General features: G+C 36.2%; 1 protein-coding gene across 3 annotated transcripts in view; it reads left to right on the top strand.

Moving 5' to 3' along the window:
* The window catches only part of DCAF17 (DDB1 and CUL4 associated factor 17), a 38,278-nt gene extending 17,934 nt beyond the window's left edge, over window positions 1–20,344 (top strand). For all 3 annotated transcript variants that reach the window (XM_004744061.3, XM_004744059.3, XM_004744063.2), the window contains 8 exons: window positions 200–304; window positions 608–713; window positions 8,069–8,211; window positions 11,457–11,566; window positions 14,833–14,923; window positions 15,617–15,700; window positions 18,185–18,340; window positions 19,200–20,344. In XM_004744061.3, coding sequence (XP_004744118.1) covers window positions 200–304; window positions 608–713; window positions 8,069–8,211; window positions 11,457–11,566; window positions 14,833–14,923; window positions 15,617–15,700; window positions 18,185–18,340; window positions 19,200–19,346 — 942 coding nt within the window. In that variant the 3' untranslated portion in view covers window positions 19,347–20,344. The remainder of the gene's footprint in view (window positions 1–199; window positions 305–607; window positions 714–8,068; window positions 8,212–11,456; window positions 11,567–14,832; window positions 14,924–15,616; window positions 15,701–18,184; window positions 18,341–19,199) is intronic.
* The last annotated feature ends 2,370 nt before the right edge of the window (window positions 20,345–22,714 follow it).

Raw genomic sequence — 22,714 nt, 5'->3', positions numbered from 1 at the left:
AGTGCTTCTGTTCGAGACTCTAGTGGCCTACTACCCTAATGACGTCTTAACTTCAAGTCTCTAAATTGTAAATTAAGTCAATGATAAGAGCAGTGTTGTGGTGGTGACCTGAATATTAAGCAACTGCCCAAACCACTGTGAACACTCAGAGGATTGGCCTTCTGGTCTTTTCTCAGGTGATATCTACCTTTCCCCTCAGATTTTCGGGAATGTTACAGATGCTACCTTGTCTCATGGAATACTGATTGTGATGTACAGCTCAGGATTGGTCAGACTCTATAGCTTCCAAGCCATCACTGAACAGGTAGAGAAGACTGAAATTTGCCATATTATAATATCTCGAGGTTTGGACTGAGGTATGATTTTTTTTTTTTTTAATGAAATGCTTTTAGAGTAAGACAGTTGTATAGATTTTAACTCTACAAAACTGTACAAATGCAGAAAGACAGAGTAACCTTTAAAAGAGGGGAGGGGAGATAAACAGAGAGGCCCTCAAGTCAGTGAAGATATTTTCTCTGTCATATACGTGTGAATTTGACTTTTTCTCTCTTCAGACAGCAAATAAGTAGGTGCTAAAGCCACCATTTTTGTTTTGTTTTGTTTTTAGTTCATGCAACAGAAACTTGACTTAGGGTGTGCATGCAGATGGGGTGGGACTGCTGGAACTGTAGGAGAGGCTCCTTTTGGCATTCCTTGTAATATTAAAATCACAGGTATGGCTACTATGTAGCATTTTTTTCACCTTAAAAAAATAAGTGGTCATATAAGTATTTATTGTAATCATCCAGATGTTTTCTCATAATTTAATTAAAAACTCCATTCATTTTACTTCTCTACAGCATATTCCTTGCTATTGAATAGGTATTATCAAAATCTATCATTAAACTGAATCTATCAAATCTATCAAAATCTATTCATTAAACTGAAGGCCTGGGGATACTGAATCTCATTTGGCTTTTAATTAGGGGAAGGTGAAACCCAATATCACTGATAAGATAAATGCAGATTAAAATTATCATAGGATAGATCTTTTCAGATTCTCAAATATCAAAAAGTTATATAACAGGGTTGTTAAAAGTATAGAAGTATGTAAGAATCTAACAGTATAATCATTTATTGTTGGGGTCCTTTGTGGAGGACAGTTTGTCATTGTGTACCAAAGCTTTAAATGTATATACTCCTTGAACAATTACGTGCCTAGGAATTTATACCAGATATATTCACATGTGTACAAAATGACAGATGTACAAGTACAACATTCTTTCTAATAGCAAATGATTGGAAATAACGTGTACATTGATAGATGACACTAATATTATCTCATTGTTTCGCTGTATCATAAATTTAATTGTTTTTTTATATTTATTTTTTTCATAAATCTCATTGTTAAAAAGAAATATTTTTTGCATTGGTATAGAGCAGTTCCTAATATATATTACTAAGTGAAAAAAGGAGTATAAAATTGTATATAAAAAGCTTCATTTGTATAAAGAATTCATATTCACACGTTAAAAGTGTACATATAAGCATATGCATTTAGATTTGCTTGAAATATATGAAAGGGCACCCAAAAACCTCATAAACATTAGTTACCTCTGAGGGATACAAATGAAAGGAAGACTTAGTTTTCATTATATATCTTGCGATACTTTTTGAATGTGGTGCTTACGTTGTGATTCCTTGTGTATGCATGTACACACATAGCTTCTTGAAATTTTAAGAACTTGACATATACTATTTTATTGATGAACTCTAAATTTGTTGAGCCAGTTCACTGCTTTGAACATGTAGGTTGTTTTTAATTTTCTGTGATTACAGATAATATGAGAATATTCCTGTAACTATTCGTGATTCTTGCCTGAACCAGTTATGTCATTTGGGGTGGCAGAATAGCCATTTGAAGGATTCTGTCATTCCTTCTACCTTTAATAACTGACATTTTTCTATAAAGAAAAACTTTCATTTGTCACCTAGGGATGAACTATAATTCCTCCTAAAAAGTCAAAGTATATACTTACTCCTTTTCTTTAATTATCAGTTTTTGAACAAGGAGTTGGTGTTATAGTTACTTCCAATGGTGGCAAAAATTTTTAGAGGTCAGCACACATTCATAATCAAAAAAGACTCAAGGATTTTTATTTATTCAAAATTATATAGTTACAGTCATTTTTTTTTTTAAGATTTTATTTATTTGACAGACAGAGATCACAAGCAGGCAGAGAGGCAGGCAGAGAGAGAGAGGAGGAAGCAGGCTCCCTGCTGAGCGGAGAGCCCGATGCGGGGCTTGATTCCAGGACCCTGAGATCATGACCTAAGCCAAAGGCAGAGGCTTTAACCCACTGAGCCACCCAGGCACCCCTACAGTCAAATTCTTAATGATGTTCAAATTGCCCCAAAGTTGGCCAGTGAGAACTCCATGTTGACATACCTCAATAGTCTTTGAGAATTTCCCTGCTTTCTGGAACAATAATATATCCCAGATTTTTGTTTTACTTTCCTTGTCCTAAGTCTGACAAGAAGCCATTTTAGTAGAGAACATTATCATTAACTGCTTTAGCTTCCTAGGGCTGCTATTAACACCACAGACTGATAGCTTTAAAATTCAATCTCTTATGGTTTTGGAGGTTAGAAGTCTGAAAATAAGTTGTTGGCAGAGACAACCTCCCATACTGTAGGAAGGAATCCTTCTTTGCCTCTTTAGCTTCTAGTTTGTTGCCGACAATCCTTGGCATTTCTTGGTTTGTGGCAGTGTAACTCCCATTTCTGCTGGTCCTTATAAGGCCTTCTTTACTCTGGGGCTTAGGACCCACCCTTATCCAGTATCACTTGTGCAAAGACCCTGTTTCCAAATAAGGTCACCTTCACAGATTATTAGGGGTTAGGACTTTGACTTATCTTTTTGAGGGACACAGTTCAACCTGCAACACAGACCAAGATCTGATTGTGCTCAATGCAATTGGTTGTCTTTATTTTTTGGTGAACAGAGCTGGGAAATAAAACAAAAATTCATTAGTTCATTCTCATATTTCCAATTTAATTGTTCTTTGATTTTATATTTGTATTTCTTTTGGCTCCCACTGAACTTCTTGATTCCTAATAAAATTTTATTTTAGTATGTATGTGATAATCTTAAAATTGCCTTATCAGCGCTACTACTAAAAACTATAGTGTGAAGGTTAAGATTTCTATACCGTTGCTTTTGTCCTTCATGTACAGCCCAATAAGTGTACTACAGAGTAATGTGTTAAAAGATTATTTGAAATTATTTTTCTATATGATTAGATTACCAGTTTTATATAAATAGATTCATTTGTTTTAGTTTGTTTTTAATTTTAGGTTTGTTTTTCCCTTTCGATTTTATTCTTAAAGTTGTAAATGTGTATATTTCAAAGGTCAAAAACGATATTGTCTGAGAAATTTTTCTTCCATACATAGTCCTTTTATTCTCTTACTTCCCTCCCCCTACCCCACCCTGCCCTTATAAGTAATCATTATTTTTGGTTTCAAGGTATCCTTCTATTGTTTGTTTTATAAAAATAAGCAAAATGTGTGTATGCATTCTTTAAATGTTACCTTATTTCTTATACCAAATGTAGTATATCATATACTCTGTTATGTATCTTGTATTTTCACTTAACATGTATCTGAGTTTTTTAAACTTTTTTTTTTTTTAAGATTTTTATTTATTTGACAGAGAGAGACAGCGAGAGAGGGAATATAAGTAGGGGGAGTGGGAGAGAGAGAAGCAAGGGAGCAGGGAGCTCAATGCGGGGCTCAATCCCAGGACCCTGGGATCATGACCTGAGCTGGAGGCAGATCCTTAATGACTGAGCCACCCAGGTGCCCCTAAACATTTTTTTTAGTAAAAGAAATATATAAGATTGACTACCTGTTTTTCTTATTGAAATAACATTGATACGTATATATATCATTTGATTAGTTTCCAGTGTACAGCATAATAATTCAGTTTTTCCCAGGCCAAGTCATCTCCCACTTGCCAGTGAGTCTTCATAATTAGGATATTACTAAGGCTAGACATCAGGCAAAGAGGGATTCTTGATGGCTTTATCCCTTAGCCATATTTGTCACAGAAACGTCCTCTATAGCTATAAAATTACAAATAGAGACTTTAGCCAAGCATGCAACGGCCACCTTTAACCAAACCCAACGTGCAGTCACCCACAAATTTGAAAGGTGGCCCTCCAAAACCAGGTGGGCCTTGACATCCTGATTGTAACTCAAGAAAAAACTTATACTAATATTGAGACTAAATATTTTGTATATATCCCTGATGACTTTAAGATATCCACAGTTTTAGCAGATAAACACACACAAATTAAAGCAGTATCTGTCTCCTCTAATTCTCTCAGTGATTGGATTTCTTTCTGGTTTAGCAGAAATGGATAGTCTTGGTGGAAAACACTTCTTTTCCTAGCTATGATAATTATGCTAGGTTTCTTTCTTTATTGAGGGAGCTATTATTATTACATGCTCTGCATAAGTATGTCAGATAAATTATCTCAATGGAAACTGTAGGAAGCATCTCATTCTTATGATGAGACCTCATGATTGCCTCCAATGCAAACAATCTGCCACTAGGGACCCTTTATTTAATGAGATAGCTCAGGAATTTTAATGTGTCTTAGTAGGTAGGATCTACAATCTTTTTCAGCCTGAAGAAGCTACAGAACATGAGACTTTCACTCTTCAAAACCCCTTAAGAATTAGGAGGATAAAAATCTTATAGTAGGGAATGAGAGAGAAACTGAAGGGGACCCAAAGAGAAAAGACTGCTTTTTTCCTTTGCTTCTTTTCCAGTTTCTATTCATGCTAGGACCTGCACCCCTACCCCACTTTACACATGCCTTATAATGCAAATAGTACATGTCCTCCTTGTAAGGGACAAAGAGTTAATGATTCTCTAGAATAAATAACATCTAAGGAAGAACCAGGTGAGAATGACTGGATGAAACTATCATATGTGCATTCCAGGCCACTGGAGCTAGACAGCTCCATGCCAAGACCCCCTAACTCCAAGGAATAACACCTGAGCCCTCTTCTTTGTTCTAAATGGTTCCTGGATGCCAGAGAGGACACATATGCCAGACTACCATCTTCAGTAAAAAACCCCAGACCCCAAACAAAGATGAAATTCATGCTCCTTTCCTTTCCAAGTCCCATTGAGTGTCTGTCTATATCTGCTCGCTCTATATCTTCAATAAACTCTGCTTTTGCCACAAAAAATTTTTGTATACACTACTAAGTGATATGTAGTATAAATCTGCATGAATCCACAGTAAATCTAGTTACCATTTATCACCATACAGTTGACCCCCTTCATCCATTTCACACACCCTTCAGCCCCTTCCCCTCTGATAACCATCAGCCTGTTCTCTGACTCTATGAACACCTGTAAGTAATGCTGCAATGAACATAGGGGTGCATATTATCTTTCCAAGTTAGTGTTTTCATTTAATTTGGGTAAATACCCAAATATTCCAGTAGTGGAATTGCTAGACCATATGATAGTTCTATTTTTAATTTTATTTATTTGACAGAGCACAAGGTGAGGGGAGTGGCAGGCAGAGGGAGAAGCAAGTTCCATGCTGAGCAAGGAGCCCGGTGTGTGGCTGGATCCCAGGACCCTGGGATCATGACCTGCGCCAAAGGCAGATGCTTAACCAACTGAGCCACCTAGGGGTCCCCTATTTTTAATTTTTTGAGAAACTTCCATCCTGTTTTCCATAGTGCCTGCACCAATTTGCATTCCTAACTGCAGTGCCTAAGGGTTCTCTTTCCTTTACATCCTGTTGTCATTCTTTTTCTTTTCAATAATAGACATTCTAATAGGTCTGAGGCAATATATCACTGTGGTTTAAATTTTCATTTGTCTGTTATATCCCTATATTTTAAAATTGTAGAAAAATCATATCCTATTATAGCCATTCTTTTTATAAACCATACAACATTTTGCACAATTTATATTAGAACTCTGAAGTATCATTGATTGACCTTTTCACAGACTCAGAGCATTATAATAATTATTATTTTCGTTTTAGTGCCTCTTTCCACAGTCTAGCCAGTAGGAGCCCCTTTTGTTGGTTCTCTGATTCTTTTAACACTACACTGACATCCTTGTAAATATCCTTTATAGCAATACTGGATGGTTCAGACCTATCCTAAAATTTCCTCACTACAAAACATGGAATCAGCTACTCTCAGAATTTCTAGGACCCTCTCATCACTCCTTGGCCTTTTGGCTAAGATCAAGTGTAGAATTTCTAGGAATCTTTAATTGAAAATAGTATTAGAGATCAAAATTCGGGCTCTTGAGGTTAGTGGGGACCCATTAGAATTATGATGAACAGAGTCCTGCTGTTACTTTGGGGCCATTTTTAGCAACTGCTGGAAAAGCCTTTCTTTATAAATACATCTTTTTGGATTGACTTATTTTTCCTATTGTTCATACCTATTTTATATTCTCTACGACATACCTACTTGAAACTTTAACTGCAAATTCAAACTCTAATTATATTTTTTATTTTTATATTACTTTCCTCATTCACCATCATTTGATAGCTACCATATTATCACATATGGTATTTGTACTTCTTTCATAATTTACTTACTGATTTTTTTTTGCCCAGTTTTCTGTTGGGTTCATATTTTTCTTATTAAAAAGACTCCTTTATATATTAAGAATATTACTCTTCTCCTAAAAAGGTTTTTAAGAAAAAAGCACTTTAAGTATGCTTAATATGTTTATACTTATCTCTTTCTCAGGATTGTCCATTTGTGAATTCACTTTTCATTATTTTTCTATATATAGCACTAAGTAGTAAATTGTCCTTATGAAGAAGCCTAATAGAGTCAACGTTTCTGTATGTAACACGTGACTATTGAGTGAATGGTCTTCCTATGGCAAGCCTCTTTACTGACAGTGATGGCCTCATAACTAAAGAGTATACTCTTAAGGTAGAAGGATTTAAAAAAAGAGTCCTAGATTATCCACCTACTGAAAGACTGTGTGCTTTGTGGTGTTTCCCAAGGAGTACCCAAATGGTATTCTGGTCTTCTAAAGCCATAGTACCTTCAACTTCTGCATTTCTCTAAGAGTACATCTGTTTCGCTCTACTTAAACTTAGTTGTCATCAAGAAGACTAAGAAGCACCAACAGATACCTCTTTTATGGTGTCAGTCTTTATTTTATTTTATTTTATTTTAAGATTTTATTTATTTATTTGGCAGACAGAGATGACAAGCAGGCAGAGAAGCAGGCAGAGAGAGAGTTGGAAGCAGGCTCCCTGCTGAGCAGAGAGCCCGATGTGGGGCTCCATCCCAGGACCCTGGGATCATGACCTGAGCCGAAGGCAGAGGCTTTAACCCACTGAGCCACCCAGGCGCCCCTGGTGTCAGTCTTTAAATGACAGTAACTGACTAGGTGTATCTAAACTAGTTAACTTGTCTAAAGATGATACTACTAGTGGTGGCTATCTTTTAATAAAGCTTTCACTATGACAGGACCTGTCCTAAGTGGTTACATTCATTATGACTAATAACACTTCTACACTGGAAATCTTAAGACTTCTCTCATAAAGTTTGCTAAGTGTAACCTGCTAGTCTGGAAGATCTCTTCCTCACATCTGAGGGAATTATTAGACTTAATTACCTATTAGGATTATAATGAGTGTTGCAAATAGTATCTAACCCAGAGTCTGAGACATACATGCCTAGTAAATAGCAGCTCCTTTTATAAGGTGTACTTTGTCATTTTTTTCCCCATCATGGGCACCTTCAGCCCACTTTTTATCTCTACTTAGTTGCAGGTCACACATACTCTGAAAACAGATGTCTAGATTTTGACCTCATAACATTTATTTCCTACCAGCTTTCTCTTTTCTTAGCCATCAGCCTCTTTCCTGGTTATATTTTATTTCCTGAACATAGTAATTTTTCATTAATGGAAATTCACTGATGTGCATGCCAAGAAGGGTTGAATTGAGTTCATGAATGTTCCAAGGCTACCAGAGCGGAGAAAATAATAAATTCCTTTTGCCCATCTCTGCAGACACACCACCACTGCTCTTTGAGGTGTCCTCCCTGGAGAATGCTTTTCAAATTGGAGGCCATCCTTGGCACTACATCATCACACCTAATAAGAAGAAACAGAAAGGGGTTTTCCATATTTGTGCCCTGAAAGACAACTCCTTGGTAAATCATAAGTAGTAAAACTTTTTAGTAGTAAATTTGTATCAGAAATTCTTTATTTTCTACTTCTGTAACAAGAATTCCTAAGAATTAGTTTTTGTTTATATTAGTAATTGGTAAACAATGTTAGATACAGAAGGATACAAAGAATATAACAAACACTTGTGTATACTACGAAGAACTTATAAGATTCGAAAATTTTTGGAAACCAAAGATTTCTTATGGGATCTCTGCAAAACATTTCTGAAGCTCTATAGTAGAAATTATTGATGGAATATGTTCAGGCTGCTTCTGAAATTGTTGATGCAATGTGTGGTTGGTTCTGTTTTGTCATCGTTTGGTACTATTAGCTTCCCAGAGCAGATCCAGGTAGAACCCTGTTGGTCACAATGTAAGCATTGAAACATTGAATTTTCAAGAAGATTGTTAAGTTACTTATGGCAGAATAGGAAGAAATGGTACATGGTAAGACAATAGAAATTTCTACCCCTTGAATTAATTTTCTTTTTGAAAATGATTTACACATGATTTATAATTTAATTTAATTTAATTCAGTTCAATTCTTTGAGGGCCTAATGTGTGCCAGGAATGGCTACATACATATTCTCTTCCATCAAGTTGCTTATGCTCTTGAAAACACACATGTAGTTAAATAAGATGCAGCGCAAAAGAACAAGTGCTCTGGGAGTGGTGGAGGGGTTCCCCTTTGCTTTGTATTGCTGAGTTAGTGTAATTCATTTCTGGGATATCAAACATATAGGTTCAGCTAATTCCACACCCATCTCTTCCAGGATCACACTCTGTCACTGTTAGACTCAGTGGCTTTTAGTCATAGGCCTTTCACCTTTCACCACACCAAAGATCAATACAATCTTGAGTCCAGTTACCCATTTCCTTTGATGTCACTACCAGGGAACACTGTGTATAGTGTCTTATAGTTTTCTTTTGTGGGGACATTGTCCCCTTTCATTTTTTCATTTACCCATCACATGTAGCAGCTCCTGTTTGCCCCAACCCAGTGACATCTTCTTTTAGAGTGGCATCTCTAGGGACTGTTTCCCGGCATGACAAGTCTGTGATTTGATTGTTCACCTCTCAGCCAGGGAACATTCTTCAGCTACCAGGACCTGTCACATCTCTCTTTAACTTAACTTTTCTATCCAGTCAAACCCTGTACGATTCACATTCTGGATATTTAGTGCATATTCTTTTTATAATAGAACTAATGATACATATTTGTGTGTGTGTGTGTGTGTGTGTGTGTAAAATGGCCTCCAAGATTTATATCAAGCATGCCTGTCAAGTACTCACTTTCTGTAATAACTGATAACATCTAGTCATATCTATATTTCAACATATTCATGAGCAATTGCCAAATCCAGAGGAAGTTTTCAATCCTTTTGCCAGACAGCTTAGATGTAGTCACATTAACTTAAGGATGCTTATGCCCATTACTTCCTCACCTGTCAGTCAGAATAGTAAGTAACCCACAAATACATGCAGCCAAACTGAAGAATTCAGAAAATGTTTCATAGCTTTCTATTAAACTGAGGTTTAAAATCTAGCATTCCAGCACATAACAAAAACTACAGAGGCTGGTAATAATGCTGCCTTATATTCAACACAAAAAGAGACAGTATTTCTTTTGCATGTTATAATAATTACAATAAAGGGAATTAATTGTCTAAGGAAAGATGTGTATAGTATGTACATGTTTTATTTTAAACAAAGGGACATCCAGAGCTAATACCATCTTGGACACATTAATTTCAGTGGTTTCAACCACGGTGTTTAAATTGATTTCCTTATATGTACAATGTAATAATTACCACCATTCCTATTAGAAATTATTAGAATACTAATAAAAATTCCTGAAAAATTAAAACTCACTAATATAGAAAATGTGTTAAAATTCGTTTTTTTAGAAAGCGTGGCATACAAAGCACTTTAGTAGGTGATATAGCCCTCACCTACTTCTCTAATCATATTTCTTTTGTAGGAGCCAAAATTAAAATTTTTATTCATCTGTACACATGCACATGTTACATGGATTAACATTTCTGTGTTTTGTGTTTTGGCATCTCTTCTTTTTAGCCATTTTCTGCTCATCCTTTAAGGCTTAGTTTAAGTTCTGTTTTTTCTTCTGATATTCTGCCCACCTGAGCTGGATGCTTGAAAATATCCTGTGCATGGCTTGATTACTTTGTTTTCTACACCATCTTTTTGTTTGTTCATTTTTGTTTTTGTTTTTTACATTGTCTTATTTCTGTTATGTTTCTGCCTCCCTTCTTGATTATGAGCTTTTTGAAGGCAAGAGTTATGTTTAGTTCATGTGAGGTACAAACACCTACTGCGATACCTAAAACATGTCCTGTCAGTATGTGCTAATGAAATTAATAAGTTAATATTTGGAAAATTTGTATCTAATAGGAAAGGTGGTGTCACTTCATTTTACATTGAAGAAATTAAATGAAATCAATGTATCCATGCTGGTGTTAGTTCCCAGTGCTCCTGTGTGTAAGGTAAAACATTTATGTACATATGTGATCATATAGCCTGGAGGTATCTTTTTCTTTATTTTAATGTCTAAATATCTTACCGTGAATAAATCTTTACTTGCCTAAAAGGCTGAGCAGTATTAGACCATTTCTCCATTATTAGAGGTTTATATCTGACTTATCCAAAGAGATTATATGACCTGTTTCTGAGATTTGGGGTTGGGGTGCCTGTTTATCTTTGTGTTAACCACTCCTTTTGACAGTTTATTGGGGATAGGCAAGGGAGGAAGTTAAAGGGAACTATGTGTGCAATATTTGTACAGAGCTATATCATGGAACAAGTCCTTGGATCTCAGAATCAGAGCAGCTGTTTAGCACGTGTAAAACATTGAGCAAATGATTCATTCTTTTTGTATATCGGTTTCCTCATCAAAGTGGGGATAATAATATATGCTTTGAGTGTTATTAAATGAGATGACTAAAACATTTACTGCAGTGCCTGACGCAAATTAAATGCTTGAGATATGATTACTGTTAAGTTATTATTTGTGAGGCAGATTGTATGGTACAGGGTAAATGTTCTGAATTTCTCAAGTAAGAATGGCTGTATTCAATTCTCATACATATCCCAGTCCAACTGTTGATATTTCCTCTTGCCTGTACCTTTGATTTACTGATCTGTGAGTGAAATTAGATTTGAAAACTTATTTTCCCCTAATCTCTATTTTCAATATTTTTACCCAACTTCAGGCAAAAAATGGGATCCAAGAAATGGAATGTTGTTCTCTAGAATCTGACTGGATCTATTTTCATCCTGATGCTTCTGGTAGAATAATACATGTCGGCCCAAATCAGGTCAAGTGAGTATTTTTATTCATTACTTTAAAGTGAAAGGTAGGTTTTAGAAGCATTTATTGACATGTTTATTTTTGCTAGCCAACTGTTGACTCAATTATAGAAATCATTAGCTTGTTACACGTTGTTTCCTCAGAGACTGGCATCTAGAAGACTATTCTTTCAGCCTCATCATTACTCTTTGTAGACATTAAATTTAGATAAATTCTTTGATGGATGATATATGGGTAAAAGGAGATTCAGATTGGCTTGTCCTCATCATGTTTTGATTCTCCAGGATTAAGGAGAGAAGTGATTTCTTTGTTCTAAAAGATGACTTTAGAACAGGAGTTGTTTGAAGTAAACCTTGTTTTGCTTTGTTGACCCACATCTTGCATACAGTTGACCTTCCCTTCCTTCAAACATTCTTCATTTGGCTTCCCTGACACCAGTTATGAATATTTTGCTCCTTAATACCCTTTTATGTTCTTTCTCTTCTACACAGACTTTAATTATTGGATGTCCTCAGGATTTAGACCCTATTTTCTTCTCACTCTTCATTCCCTTTCTGCATGATTCTGTTTATTGATTCTTCTTATTCCCTTGGCTTCATAAATCACATATACACCAAAACTCCAAAATTTATCCTAGCCGAAACCTCTCATCTAAGCTCATGCCAGAAATCTGGAATGATTCTGAGCACTTTGTTATACTTTTTGTCTTTCATCCATACATATACATATATACTCGTGTGCATTTTCTCTCTCTCACACACACACCCACAGATCCTTTGAGTCCTTCTTTTCCCCTTTTTTTTCTTTTCCTTTCTTTCTTTCTTTTTTTTTTTTTTTGTTGTCGTTGTTGTTGTTGTTGTTACTAAATATTTCTTAAATCAGCCTCTTTCTGCCCTTGGCCTGTTACCATGTTGGTCAGACCATTGCCATCACTAGCCTGAACAATAGTAATAGCCTACTTACAGGACTCCCAAGAATCCATTTTTGCACTCTTTAAGTCTGTTTTCTTCTCAGCAATAAGAGTGATTTTTAGAACTATTAACAAACACAAAAACCTAAACAAGTGGATTCTGCTTTAACCTTTTTATGGTTTCTTGTTCCTGAGATAAAGATCATCATACACTTAGCATGATCTGAAAGACCCTCCTCCCACTCAGTTTATTTCAGTCATGCTATCTTTTCAGACAGTCAGGGACCTCTTTCCTCCATTGGGAGTGTGTTTCCCCTTCCTGTTCTCTTAATCATCCCTGTTAATCGCTGTTCTCTTAATCCCTGTTCTCCTGATTTCTATTTATATTTTGTCCCCAGCTTAAATATCCCCTTTTAACAGAGTCCTTCCCTGATACCCCTCATTAGATTAGCTCCCCATCTTCTTTTTTTTTTTTTTTAAAGATTTTATTTATTTATTTGACAGACAGAGATCACAAGTAGGCAGAGAGGCCAGCAGAGAGAGAGAGAGGAGGAAGCAGGCTCCCTGCAGAGCAGAGAGCCCAACGTGGGGCTAGATCCCAGGACCCGGGATCATGACCTGAGCCGAAGGCAGGCAGAGGCTTTAACCCACTGAGCCACCCAGGCACCCCCATCTTATTTTCATACCAGCCACTGTGTTACCTTCCTCTAACACAGCAATTTTAATTAATTATTTGTTTGATTATCTGTTTAAATATCTAGCTTTGGAGTCATCAGCTCCATAATGACAGGGAAAGAGTCTGTTTTGCTGACTCTAACCCCAGCACTGAGCATAGCACTTAGTAGCACAGAGTAGGTACTAGTAAACTGGTTGAATAAGAAAGACATTATCTGCCTTCTCTATTCCTTATGTTTCATTTTAATTAGTTTACTTCTCTGGAAAGAAGATAAAGAAGATAAAGGGACTTAATTAAATAAGATTATGAACTTTTCTAAAAAGTCTTAAAAACTAGTTCAGCTTTAATAAAGCTTGGATCTTAATGCTTATTGCCTACTCATGTTTTCTTTTTTCTTTCTTTCTTTTTTTTTTTTAAGAGAGAGAGGAAAGGATGGGCAAAGGGAGAGTGAGATCTTAGGCAGGGTCCACTCCCAGTGTGGACTGATGCAGGGCTTGATCTCATGACTGTGGGATCATAGCGTGAGCCGAAATTAAGCATCAGATGCTTAACTGATTGAGCCACCCAGGTGTCCCATAACCCATTTTTTTAAAGATTTTATTTATTTATTTGACAGAGAAAGAGAGATCACAAGGAAGCAGAGAGCCAGGCAGGGCAGGGGGAGGCGGGGAGCAGGTCCTCTGCTGAGCAAAGAGCCCGATGTGGGGCTTGATCCCAGGACCCTGAGAGCATGACCTGAGTCGAAGGCAGAGGCTTAACCCACTGAGCCACCCAGGCGCCCCACATAACCCACCTTTTTTAATAGTAGTTTGAGCTTAAGAAAATAAGGTCCAAATACACTGCGCCCTTTTGCCAGGTTCTAGAGGATAGGCACTTTTAAACATTGGCATGAATTAAGATAACAAATTGAGTAATTTAAAATCTAATCTGATTTCTTTGCCTCTGGCAAGCTCTAAGACTTCTGGCTCTTTGTAGCCACGGTATCTACTCCTCCCTGCTATTCTCTTTACCTGTGTCTGAGACTTTAAGCTTTGGGAACATTGTGCTTTTGAAGCTTGTTAATGCTGTGAACAGATTTGTGTGGGCAGTGGACAAATTATTTTCTTTTCTCTTCCTTAGTAAGCTTGATCCATTAAACCATTTGTACTCAGAAAACCCAAATCTTTAAATATAATCCTACAATAAAAGTATTAAGTAAATTGGAGTTTTTAAATATTACTCTTTTATGAAAACTCTTAGTTTAGGTTCAGTTGCTTCCAGTCTGCCTTTTAGTTAACTCTGAGTGTTGTTCATTGATATCTCATTCTATCTTCAGAAGTAGAAAATGCTAACATCTACTCTAATGCCACCGTTAAAGCTGAAACCTTAAAGGCCTATTGCAGGATGACAAAGATGAGGTCCTTTAGGGGAACTTTCATTAAGCCAGCTTGGAAGATGGCCTAAACTTGAGGAAGTGGCTTCATTATCTACATCAGGAATACCTATTGTCACAGGTTTTTTTGTTTAACAAAATCTGAATTTGAAGTTTATAGACACTAAAGTGATCAGACATTACTATTTCAGATTCCACAGGAGGAAACAAGAACTAACAGTTTTTCCTGTAATTTACATTTGTTGAGTTTCATTTCAGTAGTTCAACTTGGGTATTCTGATGATCTGTTGAGGTCTTAGGTTCTTTATTTCCCTTTTCAGAGTTCTAAAGCTAAATGAAGTAGAAAATAATAGTGCCCAGCATCAGATCTCTGAAGATTTTGTCATTTTGGCCAACAGGGAGAAGAACAAAGTAAGCCAGGAGTACTTTAAAATTCTTTGTGTATCACTGTCTTTCTATTTGAGAATATAGTATATAAATGTGTTTGTCTTTTAGTATGCTGAAAAGAACAGCACAATAAAAATCTGGGTTTTTTGTCTGTGCCGGTAACTGGTCTCAGCCTTGTGCACAACTGAGAATTGAAAAGAGCTGATTATATTGAGCTTAACTTTTGCTAATATCTGTTCCCTTTCTAAATTTCTCTTTAGGTTTTTATTGATGAATTTTCAACCTTTGGGTTTAATTTATTGTGCAAACATACAGTAGGTTGGGGTACATATGAATCTTTAGAAATCACATGCCATGCTTTAACTCCAAATAGTTCTTTCCCTTTAGTGTGCAGATTAAGAACATGAAGAGAATTATGCAGAGAGAAATTTCCAAAAACAGATCCAGTGTAGCATTGCTGTACTTATACTAAAGCAAAAATTAGAAGGGCGAGTGTATTTATTGTTTGTCTATTTTGGTATTTTATCCATTAACTTATTACGGTCAAGTATTTTTGCTAATTGGAAGATCAGAAATTTGATTTAGAATTTTCTCAGTAGAGGAAAGAATTGTGGATGTTGGATAAGGGTTAGTTGTTTAATGAAATTTGGTACAGTTTTGCTATTTATTGCACATAAAAGGACTCATCGTATCTTTTTATTTCTCTCCATGTGATAGAATGAAAACTTACCCACTGTTACAGCTTCTGGACGGGTGGTGAAAAAAAATTTTAACCTTTTGGATGATGACCCAGAACAAGAGGTATTACTTTAGCCAGAGATAGCAAATCAAACTAGTGTGTACTAGCCCTGTGATTTTTAAACGATGTTTTCCAGACTCTGGGATAGGCGTTGGGGGTGAGTAGTTCCATGCAGACTTCATTGGTAGGATTGTGCATGGTATTTCAACCAGTGCATCCGCATCACCCTATCTTCTCATACTGGAATTATTCATAAGATTATGTTTGCAGAAAGGTTCTTAGGACTGAAATAATTTGAAAAAACTACTACTAGCTTATTGTTTTGTTAACGTGCACATTTATAGGGAAATTTCTTAATAGAAAATACTTGAATCACATCCTGATGACTTTATGGCTTTTGCTTTTTTTTTTACTTACAAGACATGGATATGTATGTTAATGATCGTGGGCCAGGGAAGAAGGGTGTGAGGGTGTGATAAATTCAATTAGCCTCAAGCCTGAACTTGACATTGCCAGTCACTGAGCTATTACATTTTTATCCTTTTCTTTTAAAGAGGAATTGAAAGTTCTTACAAAATCAACTGATAGTGATCATGCTTCAAATATATATCATTGCATGAATTCTGATCTGTTTGGAGCAGAAAACTATATGACCATTTCTAGGTAGAAACATTAGAGTAGGCTTCTAAGAATAGTTTTTGAAACTCTTTTAAAAAGGTTGGAGGTGGCGCACCTGGGTGGCTCAGTGGGTTAAAGCCTCTGCCTTTGGCTGAGGTCATGATTCCAGAGTCCAAGGATCAAGCCCCACATCTGGCTCTCTGCTCAGCAGGGAGCCTACTTCCCCGTGTCTCTCTCTCTCTGCCTGCCTCTCTGCCTACTTGTGATCTCTGTCAGATAAATAAATAAAATCTTTAAATAAATAGATAAATAAATAAAAAGGTTGGAGGTGACTCAGTATGTTGCTACTCTCAAAAAGAAATATGTATACGTACATTTGTGAATTATATATTATATATGTACATATTTTATAAAATATGTCATGTAAAATATATAAAAATATAAAATAAATACATGTATTTTTTTGGACCATAGAAATCTATTGAGAACAAAGCAGAAAGCTCCCTGTAGATAAACCATATTCAAGAAAGACATACTAAAATTTCTAAAAGATAGCAAAAAATAATTAACAAGGAGAAGGTGGTAGCAAAGAGAGATATACTCTACATCAAGAGATTAGAAAACAAAAACGTTTAGCCTGTAAAAGAGAAGCTGAAAGAAGTTGGGACTCAAGACTATTAAAATCACTAGACCCAGGCAAGAAGTCTACTCAAAGTTTGACCAAAGTGATATTAGGGCAAAAAAGTAAATAGAAAGGAGCCATGTGTAATAAATCTCTGTAAATTTTTATATCATGGGTAGTAAAGGCAGAAAATATAAATAGATGAAAAAGAAGTTTGACCAAATGTGAGTGAAGGTTTAGTATGTGGTGGTTCAAAGAAACTTGTTGTGCCTGCCAAAATGTCCCTTCCTGTGGTCCATCCCTGGATGGCTGCCATGGATCTGCTTCCCCTGTGAGGCTGCTGGAGTCCCAGATTTACTTCCTTAAACAGAGTTTGAGGTTAGATTTTTTTCTTCCTTAAGACTTTACCATCATGAATCATTTCCAGCTAACATCTCTCATCCCAGTTCTATTCTGTGGGTTGGATTTCAGTTCCCAAATAATATTCTCCCTCAAATGTAAGTGGCCATTTTTGCTTTCTTTTTTTTTTTAATATTTTATTTATTTATTTGACAGACAAAGTGAAAGGGAACACAAGCAGGGGGAGGGGCAGAAAGAGAGAAAGAAGCAGGCTCCCTGTGGAGCAAGGAGCCTTTTACAGGGCCCAATGCGGGACTCAATGCAGGACTCCATCCCAGGACCCTGGGATCATGCCCTGAGCCAAAGGCAGATGCTGAACAACTGAGCCACACAGGTGCCCCATCATTTTTGGTTTCTTTAGGAAACCGAAAAACGTTGAAAGGGGGAAAAAAAAAGATGGCAAATAGAGTCATAAATAGTATGTGATAGGCTATCAGTTCTTCTTAAAATGACTTGTGTTTTTCTGAGGAAAGATCCTTCTGACAAAGTGTGGGTCATTTTTAGGTTTCAGAACTGAACTTCATATTTTTTTTTTTCTGAACTTCATATATTTAGTCCTCTCTGGAAGCTAGTGAACACACATATCAGAGGCAGCAGTTGAATACCTCTTTGAATTTGGAGAAGTTCTAGTTTGCTGTCATAATAGAGAATTTCCGTAACACTTTGGCTGAGAGCTACATAGACTTTGTTCTGTTAAAATCTGTAGGATACTGCTGCAGTCTTCAGAATCTTGGGACTTTACTAGGCATAAAAGTAGAGACCTATTTCTCCTTATGCTCTGACCCATTCATTCCTCTTTCTGCATTTTAAAAATAATAGAATAGTTAAACTACAAATAGAAATAATCCTAACTGGATAACTGGATTTTGCCCCTCTTTTCCTCTGTCTTATCCATCTATTCACTGAGACTTTTAAAATTGTGGACTATGAAGATGAGCTGGATTTGCTTTCCGTGGTAGCTGTTACCCAAATAGATGCTGAAGGAAAAGCTCACCTGGATTTCCACTGTAATGAATATGGAACTTTACTTAAAAGCATTCCACTAGTGGAGTCATGGGATGTGGTGAGTAGAGTCCATGGAATGCAAAATTGTAAGGATTTTCTTTGTAGGTGACATTTATTGGAACAGATGTTACTGTGTTCTTGTCAGTCCATGGTCACCTGTACCAGTGACCACATCAAAAAGGATATCATCCTGCAGGACAAAATGAGTACTTCTTAAGCCTTCCTTTCCTAGGAGTTAGAGGATGCCTCCTTTCTAGAGGCCTTAAAGATAAAATTTTATGTTTTATTCTGAGACATGCTGTCTATTTCCTTACCATAGTCTTTGGTTTTCTCACATTTTATAAGTTTGGTAGCATTTTTAAAAATAGAAGTATACTGTATTGAATGCCCCCAGTTACTTAATAGAGATGATATCTAAACATGTAGGGTTTGCAGGCACTCTTGGACATATTTGTCTACTTTTTTGATTATTACAGAACATAAAAACTGTAAGGAAGAGCCACTATTATTTTAATCTAGTCTTTTGTTTTATCGGTGGAGTACCTAGGAGGTTTAGCAACTTGACCAAGGAAGAGCCACTATTATTTTAATCTAGTCTTTTGTTTTATCGGTGGAGTACCTAGGAGGTTTAGCAACTTGACCACTGTCACACAGTGAAATAACAGTATTAGGCAATAGAGTCTGGGTGTTCAGATTCCTATGACCCAGCGCTCTTTCCATTTTCAACATTTTATATGATACTTTTCTTATAAATAATCTGCATATTCATAAGTAATGAAAATAAACGATTTCTAGCAATTGTTTTGTTACCAAGTGTATTTTTGAAGAGCCCGAGCATAGGTGCCATGACATAGTGATATAATTGCGAACTTGGTTGTTTGAAGAGGAGATTTCATTTCACTGTGTTTTCATTACAGACATACAGCCATGAAGTCTACTTTGACAGAGACTTGGTACTACACATAGAACAGAAACCAAGCAGAGTCTTCAGCTGCTATGTTTACCAGATGGTATGTGACCCTGGTGAAGAAGAAACAACAAACAGAAGTTGTGAAAAAGAGTGAGATAATTTTAAATTTTGAGATATAACTTATGAGAACTTTAGCCACATAACCCCCAGCAGCTATGTTCAATCCTCCTTTTTGTTATCTGCGTAGCAAGTTCTCTAGTATTTTCTAGAAAAGGTCTTGTGTTGTCTTCAGATGACTGTGACTTCTTTTTTAAATTCTTGCCATTCAAGGGGGTGGTAAGGAGCATTTTAGAGCTTTTCACTGGTGGTGGCGCAAATATTAAGTGTTGGGGAGCACAAAATACAAGTTAATTTCAGTTGTTGGGAGAGGGTTATTGATGGAGAAGTATTTAACATGGTTCTTAAAGGATGGTATGGAATTTTGATAGGTAAGACTAGACAGGAGAGACAGACAGATGTAGAAGATACAGAAAGAAATCCTCTAACCTCTACACCAAACTTTGCCTAAGGGTGAGAAAGGAGATCTGTAATGTGAAAGAATACTTTTGAGCCATAAATATGTCATCACATTTAAAAAATAATATATATGTATATGTATGTTTTATATTTATATATAACATTAGGAATTGGCTCTAGTTCCCAGATTATCTTTTATTCCATGGTTTTATTTTCTTGGCTTGGTGTTCCCATTGATTATTTTTCTATCATAGACTAATGTAAAAGATTCCAAGAAAAGAAATTTTTTTCTGGTATATAGACTGTTCAGCTCTTAATATATCTAAGAATGTTGTACTCATCTCACCATTCTATTTATTTGGTGAGTTTTCCAATTCTGCTTATAGGCAGTATTTTCATACCTATGCAATAAGATAAAGGTATCCTGGATCCCACCAGTTCTGCTCCTTGTAGAAGAGTAGATAAAGTCTTAATTCCTACTAGTTTGGGAATTGACTGATTAGCTAGAAAAGGCTTTTGGCTCTATCTTAGTTGTGAAATGAGTATTTTTTTCTTCTTTGTTAGGACAAATCTAAATTTAATTCTTGAACTCAGATAATCATTCTACAGATTGTTAAATAAAAGCAACCTAAGGGAGAAAATTGTTTCTTTTTGCTTCCTGTTTGAGAAATCCAGTTGCTGCAATCCACATGTTCAGCACATTTCTGATTCAGTCTCAAAAGAATAGTAAAAATAGAAGGGGAGGAAACAGAGTAAAAACCATTGCTGATTCAAATTTAAGGTTAAATTCAGGATTTTAGCTTAGATAATTTACATTAAAATTCAGTTTTGGGGGGCACCTGGGTGGCTCAGTTAGTTAAGTGTACCAACTCTTGATCTCAGCTCAGGTCTTGATCTCAGGGTCATGAATTCAAAGCCCCGCATTGGGGTAAAAAAAAAAAAAAAAATTTAAATCCTTCCATTTTTCCTTCGGCTTTGGCTTCATCCCATGTTAAGAAGGATGTGAATCTTCCCTTTTTTGCCCTTGAATTTTGCAGATAAATTTCAAACTTATTAGAATCAACAGGGCTGAGGACATTCCAGACATCAAGAAATTAGTAACAGTCCTTAAATTTAAAAAGAAATAAAGAGAGCAAACCTAAAACTGTCTTTTGTGCAGTAGAAAAGAAGATTGCTGACATTTTAGAGTAAGAGAAAATATTTATATGTGGGCTAAAGATAAATCTTTCTGAATCTGATCCAAAGTGTAATAACCATTTGGGAAAGCAGAAGTGATTACCTCATGAGCGAGATAACTATCTTCATGTATTAAATTCTATACTTTTATATCTACTAATTGAAAAATCTACTCTTGTTTTCTGTACCTTTAATAGTACTATTTAATATAATGTTTGAAGCTTTCAGAGCCTTTTAGAGACATGATCGTGGTTATAGCAGTTGAATAGGTATAATGTGCTGAATATTGCCCCAAACTCCCAACTAGACACTAACTGTATCTAAACAGTCATACCCAGTGAATTTACACCTTGAAAAACAAGTTCTGGATAAGAGGTAATAGATAATAAATGCCAAAGAAAAGAAAGAAACCAGCGTTATATGGGTTTCAAAGAGATGCAATGCTATATAAAAGCCGAAGGCCTACTCTCCAAGAGTGTTTCAGAAAAGGATGTCCTAAGACTTCAATCCTGTTTGGTTTTTTAAAGAAAGAGCTTGTAGAGTTTCCCCTTCTCCTCTAAGTCATTATCTTCTTTTGATGAAATCATAGGAACTCATTGGCTCAGAAAGGCATCTGAGAACTAGCTGAGATTCTTAGCTGCTTTTAGGCTGGGCAGGTATGAGTGGGTGGGTAGAATATTTCAAGGCTAGGTATGAACTGACTACTAAGAAACTCCTAATGTTTCACTACTGCCAAAATCAAACCAGACCAGGATCCACATGCCCTATGAGCCAGGCAGGAAATGCACCTGAGGTGAAAGTCCATAGGGAGTTGTGGGGAGTGTAACAAACAGAAGGGTTATGCCCCAAGTAAGAGGACAGGCTGCTCCTACATAGTTTCAGCCAACCGTAACAGTATGTGGGAATGTGGGCTACATGTTTGTTAACAGGATGGTTGATAAAAAGATGCCAAAAGGTAGAAGATTCTAAAGAATGTAGCAAGTGCATGGATAATGCACACAACAGGAAACAGTACAGCATGCTTCCCAAACAAGCTTCCCAGCTTCCCATAGGGCTACTGCAGCTGCTCATTCATTGCAGGCATGACACTGCAATTCTCTGGGGTGGAGGAAAGTGGCAGTTAATATTCTCCTGGCCCCACCTTAACCCCCATTGTCTGCCTGACTGTGTTTGAGTCTTTAACTGTGTGCCCACCTTCTTAACAAGCACTAGTGATAAGCATAAAACATTATGGGTAACATTTCTGAGTGTTCAATGCAAAACCGAGGGAAGCAGTATAGCTTCTTTCAGCAAGTCTAAACAATATGCTGATAAGTGTATTTCTGCATTTCACTACTTGCAATTCTGTATCCTCGCCGTATCAGTGCAGCAGGGTTATCCTCCTTTGACTTTCTAAAACATTTCTCACAATTTGAGGGGTTTGAATTACCTAGTGAGGAGAAGATGTTCTATTTAAACAAATTAAGGTACTCCACATTCTTCCACCAATTGAATGTTTTGTTTCTTGTATGTACTTTTTAAAAAAATGATAACTTACATATATTGAGTGCTTTCTGTCTACCAATCACTGTGATACATGTAAAACGAATTGGCTCACTCAAAATTCAGAATAATCATATGAAGTACAAACTACCATTATCCTTCCACATTTTGTAAATGAGGAAAGTGAGTCTTATAGAAGTTAATTTGCTCGAGGTCCTACAACTAGTAAGTACAGAGTTAGGAAACATCCAGATTTGTTTGACACATTCTTATGCCAGATTTCCTCCAGAGCTCTCAAAAACAAATGATTTTATTTTATCTCATATATAGCATACTTACAATGATAAT

The sequence above is a fragment of the Mustela putorius genome, unplaced genomic scaffold (assembly GCF_011764305.1).
Source record: "Mustela putorius furo isolate JIRA1106 unplaced genomic scaffold, ASM1176430v1.1 tig00003869_pilon_pilon_pilon, whole genome shotgun sequence".
NCBI classification, from domain to species: domain Eukaryota; kingdom Metazoa; phylum Chordata; class Mammalia; order Carnivora; family Mustelidae; genus Mustela; species Mustela putorius.
This window is presented reverse-complemented; position numbering and strand designations above follow the sequence as displayed.